The 6,552-nt window shown below is 40.1% G+C and overlaps 1 protein-coding gene across 1 annotated transcript; it reads left to right on the forward strand.

Moving 5' to 3' along the window:
- The first annotated feature begins 5,683 nt into the window (after positions 1 to 5,683).
- pirt (phosphoinositide interacting regulator of transient receptor potential channels) lies at positions 5,684 to 6,091 on the forward strand. The gene has a single exon (XM_028600440.1). It carries the CDS (start codon positions 5,684 to 5,686, stop codon positions 6,089 to 6,091), a length of 408 nt encoding a protein of 135 aa, XP_028456241.1.
- The last annotated feature ends 461 nt before the right edge of the window (positions 6,092 to 6,552 follow it).

The raw sequence follows: 6,552 nt of genomic DNA on the forward strand, positions 1-6,552 counted from the left end.
ATTATAAACAAATATGTCAGAAACGAGATGTGGCTTAGTTATTGATCTGTTTACGCAATCCACATCTTTTCCTTCTCCAGCAGCATCTATTAGCACTGCCTGCTTTTCTCTGTTTTTCTCTGTCTTTGACATGTCATAGCAACGCTGGAGCAGTGCAGGCCATTGACGTCATGAAAGACCAAGGGCCATCACCAGCGGACTATAGACAACTTTGCTCTACCTGCTGAAAGCATATATTATATGCTCTGTTTTTATTCCAGTGTGCTGAGGACATGTATATTAATAAATGCAGACGTGATCATCAAAGTAGGGAAATGCACGAGGTGAAAGCATGGCTGAAACATCCACCTTAACATATTCTCTCTGCCAGAAAAATCAATGAATGTTCTGTTTCTCACACTTCATGTAAGGCACCTTATAATTCCACATTATTTATTCCAAAGTCCATAGACCATAATAGTATTGTTATTACTCTGCCCCCTTCCTTTTTAGTTAAAAGGTATAATATGAAGGATATTTCTAAAAAACAATGTATAGACTAATACAAAAAGTAATCCCTCTTATTCATCACTTATGACCCACTAGAAGTCTATGGCGGTGTGTGTATCTGCAGAGACCCTGCACTCTGCCTGCATTTCTTATTTTGCTGTGTTCTGGCATCGATCTCTAAAAAAAAAAAAAAAAAAACGTAGTGATCAGGTGTTGTAAGCACACATCCAAGGGGAAGCTAAGAAAATGGTGGATACTACACCGAAAAACGTAAATATAGCAATGCTGAACGGCAAGCGGGGAAAAAAAAATTGGTGAATATTTGCCATTTTTAGCGCCCGTTGCCGTTAAGTTTAGCTGACAAAAGGCGACTTTGAGCTGGGCACGGAGCACCGTGAGGACCCGCTCGTTTAAGCGGCCATTGCAGTAAAGTTTAGGGAACAAAAGGTTGTTAAGATTAGAAAAAAGATTTAGGTTTGGGTTAAAACACCGGTCCCCTTAAGTAGTACTCCACTGTTTGAAAGCCCGTTATGACCCAGCCATCCACCCTGACATCCTCCCGTCATTTGGTCATGTTTTTTTTTTAAGTCTTAAGGTGTTGAGACCAAGACCTGATCTCGGGTACTACAACACTGGCGGATACCTTTTGGCACAGACATGCCCCAGTTTGACTGTAGCTATTTTTGTCATACATGCCCTTTGAAAAGGAGGATGATGTCTCATATTTAATGATGAGCACATGAAAACATAGTCAAAGAAAAGTAGGTGTTTGTTAAGGGCAAGTGGAAACACTCACAAAGTATTAACTTTCACGGACCTGCACTATGGCCAGAAGCCTTCAGACTTTTTGCTGTTTATGTAACTATTTTAGACCATGTGACAGTATTTCTTTAGTTTCTTGATGATTTGGTGTTTTGGGGTTTTCTGTTCCTTGTTTCATTCATTGTTTGAGTTTTCTGTGCTTGTGCTTACGTTATGTGTCCCAGTAGCCTTGCCCTGTACGTCTTCCCTTGTACACCTGTTTTGTGTCTCGCCAGCCTGCCTTTGTGTTGTCTTGTTACCACTGTCACGATCCTGGGTTTTGTTTAGTTTCCTGTTATATTTTGAAGTCTCTGTTCCTGCCTTGTGTGTTCCTAGTTACTACCCTCACTGCCTGTGGATTTAGTCTGTGTGCTCCCTTTGTCTAGTGTCAGATCACCATCTCTCTCTGTGTAATCTCTTTCTTGTGGTTTAGCTTTTCTAGTGTTTCCAGTGTTGGATTTTCTGATAGATCTCCTAGTTACTTTTGCATGATTACCTGCTTGCCTCAGGATACCTTCTGTTGAAGCCATTTTTTTGTTAATAAATCTTGAAGTTCTTTCTGCTGCCTCCTCATCTCTACAGTCTGCATTTTGGGTCCAAACCTGATATTTCCAAATCGTGAAAGTAACCTTAGGAAAAACTGACCGACCAATGGTATTGAGCAGAGTAAAAGTATCAATGTTTTCCTCTTAGAGTTATAGTTTGAGGGCTAAAAGAGAACTATGAACATCACACATCTCTCTGCATTTCCATGGGTCAAAGAACCTTTATGCTATGGTTGATTGCATGATTTTCCCCCTGGGATTACTCAACAAAAAAGCTGTAAATATGCAAAGCAGATTAATTAGTTTCTCAAAGTCACCTGTACAGAAAAGGGCTCCATGCGTTAATATGTGATTTGTCTGCAGACGGGTGAATATCTGCAGATGAGTTGCTGCACGGATTGTATTGATATTTGCTCAGGAGTTAACGAGGCTCTGTGCGAGGCTTCATTTGGCCAAAAAGTATTTCTGTTTAATCCACCGCCTCGAAAAACCGCAAAGGTTGGAGTTGTTAGAGCATCTTAGTTCTGGTGGCTTTAACCGGAGGGTGTGCTCACTGCACCTCAAAGTCCACAGTTCATTTGAATCCGGTCCTAAACCCCTGCCAACCCAACAAACTCAGCATGCCGACTCAAGACGAGGCTTATTAGCTCTAATCCTTGGCAACCCTCTGTGTTTGTATTATCAAATAGGATTAAACTGATACGTGTATGTTCATTTACCAATATATTGGCTTCACTTTTAACTTTATAACTCCGACAAGTCAAATAATCCACCTGTGATGTAAAAGCTTTTTTTTCTCTTTGACTACATCTGTGAAACATGCAACTGCATTTTAATTGACTTTGCACATAGATTTTACATTTTTGAATTCTTTTCTTAAAGACTTATTGTATGTTAGACTTTGTCCTGACCATTTAGTAGATGATATTGGATAGTGAATTGAATAAATGAGCATAAAATATCAACAATGAGATGGCTTCAAAAATATCAATATTAGCATCAGTCTTCTTATTAGGGCAGCAATAACATTTTTGTTTTCATTATTGATTAATCTGCAGATTGTTTTCACAATTATTTGATTCATCTTTTGGTCACTTAAACTATAGGTATCAGTCACAGTTTGCTAAAGCACAATGTTTAGTCATGAGTATTTTATAATCACAGACAGAAGACAGAAAAGTGTCAAATCTTCATAATTGAGTAGATGAAACGTGGAAATATTTGGCTTTTCACGCACCTTTGCTGTCCATTGTCTGGTCACTTAATCGACACATTGTTTGAGCTCTTCTTTAAATCGCCATATCAATCAAACCTTATAGTGCATGTGTCATGTTTAAGGTAGCCTACAAAATGGCGTCCTGCATGTTACCAAAAACACTTCAATGTGTTTATAAGTCTTTCCCCTGATGTAACACCCTTGATGTCTGATGTCTATGTCTGATCTGGATCAAACACACATTTATATGGAGTTCTGCAGCTCCACCTCATCCTTTGGCGGGTTTACTCAGCAGTATTAAATACCCTCAGATGACTATGATCAAGTGAATGGGATACAACTCACTTAAATGGATCATTAAAGAGAATTAGGCACATCATAATCGCAAGATACTGCAGCACATTACATGGAATGGTTAATTAATTTCTCACATGTGGATGTAAAATAAAAATACTTTAATCCATGAGGCACGTCAGAATGAAATGAAGTCTATGGTGATTACAAAAATACTGAAGTAACAGATTAATTAACTAATCCGGAAATATTTCAGCAAAAGATAATGATACAATTTAACTGAAGTCAATCGTTTGCCCCATGCACCAAAACACATGCTGGTACTGCCCTCTGTTGGATTGAGTGACTCCTCGCAGGCAATAACAGGTTTTCATCATATCAGTGTTGCACCACAGGCAGAGGTACTCAGATATTTTACTTAAGTAGAAGTACTTATTATTACTACTTATTCAAGTGAAAGTATAAAAGTATTAGTATCACAATTTACTTACAAAAAGTCCAAGTACTCATTATGCAGAAGGGCCCATTTCAGAAAGTATATTAGCCTATATTATTGGATTATAATTATTGATGCATTAATGTGTGCTTGTAAAGGTGGAGCTAATTTAATTAGTTTATATACTGCTGGGTAACTTAACCCATAATAATATATCATGATTGTATTAGTTGTATTATTAATCTGAATCTGCAAAGTAACTTAAACTGTCACACAAATTTATTGGAGTAAAAAGTAAAATATTTGCCTCCAAAATGCAGTGGAGTAGAAGTAGCATAAAATGAAAATACTCAAGTAAATGCAAAATTGTACTTAAGTATGCCACAGTACTTGGGTAAATGTATTTATAGTTACAGTCCGCCGCTGACCACAGGATGGTACAGTGGTGCATTTTAAACATATACTGCCGTATAAGGTAATGACTTCATGCAAGATCTTGAGTGTTTACTAAGTAAGTACAAGTGGCAGTGCTGACGTGCCGAGTGTAATTGTGTTAAAGGGTGAGATCATGTTCAGATCAATGGCGACATACTGACACTTGTGTCTTCCCCAAAGAGCACACAAAGCAACACAAGACACAAATGTAATATCAAGGCTGTTTAATGGAAGCAGGAGTGTCACGTTGCAGAAACATCCCCCCCACCCCTGTGAATCTGAAGCATGACATTTTAGAATCTGAATAACAAAATACAATTTGACCAAAATTCTATATGACTTCCTTCACTTTCTGAGGGTTAATAATGCTGCACGCATTTCATTGATCTCATGTTCAGCGGACAAAACTACAACTTGCAGATAATTGCTCTGGGGTACTTTGGGATCAATACTGTTCCAACATATCAGGCTGTATTGGAAAGTCTCTGTATGGGTGATTGCTTGCTACATCAATCCGGCTATAACAGAGAGCCATTTCCTAGTTGCTGCCCTGCCCTGCTGCTCTTTGTGTGGGAAGAGTACGAGCCAATTGAGGCAGAAATTTCCCTTTCATTGTCCAGTCCTTTCAGGCATTTTTTAAACAAAAGGCAACACCCGAGCTGTTGGTAGAAGTTTTTTGAAAATCATTTCACAGGCCAATGAAGGCTTCAGCCTGAGTGGTTTGGGCTGTTGGTTATCCTCTGGGGACCGGAAGGCAAGCTTCTCGCCATGGATGCAACATCAGGAGTGAGCGCCTGCGATGGTAGATGATGGTAAGGGAATGGTGGTGGTCACAGGATTCTCTTGAGGAGGTGGAGATAGAAAAGGAGGGTGGGTAGATGGTTGTTTAGTGGGAATCTGTAGCACTGCATTTGAGTGGTTTCTCTGGTCGCACAGTGGGCGGAAATCTTTGTCAGCGTCTCTTTCAGATTTCTGGATGTTTTCTGATGGTTAGATGTAAACTTATTGTTGATTCTCTTCAAAAATTCAGACAGAAACTTGATCCAGATTCAAAGGTGGGTGTTTGTCTACTTGTTTACTTCTATTTGTCTGGTTTGAATGGTTTTCCAGTGGAAGTAGCAGCAATTTCTGTTGGAGCCAGGTGCTTCAAGAAAACTAACAAATGCAGCCCTGACTTTATCAGATAGAAAATGTGTTATTCCATAATGCTGATTTGAGGGGAAAAAGTCCCCATTTTAAAAACACTAATTTGGAAATATTTGTTGTCCTTCTAACATCAGTATGACTAAAGTGTTAAAAATTGTCTTCCTGACCACAGTTTTGCACTTTTTATGACATAGTTCACTCTATTTACAGAAAAGGATTGTATCCATTAGTACTTTCTGGATTAGAAATAGAGACCTCAGAGAGCCATGTCTTCTATGATAGATTATTATTCTGCGTTGCTTTCACAGAGTCATCCCGGCCATGCACGGCAGCCCAGAGAACATCCCCCTGGGAGAGTGCACCCTCTCCCAGTCCAGGGACCAGCTGACGCCCCCGAGCCGCACAGAGAGCACCGTGTTCAGCCTGTCCCGCAGCGAGTCCCTCTGGACCGCAGAGACCCCTCGCAGCAAGTGTGAAGAATTCTGGTTCGCCATCCACCTCATGTCCACCGGGGGCAGCTTCCTGGCATGCGGCATCATCATCAGCGGCATGTACTTCGCGGGCCACTGCAGGATGTGGACCAACATCCTGGGACCGGCCCTAGTGTCCATTGGGCTGATGGTTTTTGTGGTGGGCTTGGTCCTGGTCCCCATCACCAAGGAGAACAGGCAGCAGTCGAATAAGAAGAAGCCTCTCAGCAACTACAGGCCTCCGATGTTCAACCTGTGATCACAAATCGTCATTGTTTGGAAGTAATTTATCTTGAGAAATTTTTAAGTTTTCAGAGCACACTGGATTGAAAGGAACCTTTTCAGCATGGGAGTGAATTATTAAAAAGACTCTGCGTGGTGACATTTATTTTTGTTTTTACGAGGATTGGCAACACTAAGCTCTTATCTCAGTCTCAAGTGTGCATGACGACATTTGCATTTATGGCCATGGCTGTGGAAAAAGAAGGTGAGAGCACAAGGACAACAATGTGCTGTATAAATTGCAATTATCCACACACAATTTTGCAAGAAGGATACTAGAAAGCAAACTGTCCTCATGAATGTTCATGAGGGTTAAGTAGACAAGGGGGATTTCCTAATGCTGTGTGGTACAGTATATGCCAATTCATGAATAATTAAAGGTTGTGAAAGCTTATAATTGTCAGTTCCCGGGGTTTACTTTGTTTCGTTGCATTTGCT

Source organism: Perca flavescens, chromosome 15 (genome assembly GCF_004354835.1).
Source record: "Perca flavescens isolate YP-PL-M2 chromosome 15, PFLA_1.0, whole genome shotgun sequence".
In the NCBI taxonomy this organism is placed as follows: Eukaryota; Metazoa; Chordata; class Actinopteri; order Perciformes; family Percidae; genus Perca; species Perca flavescens.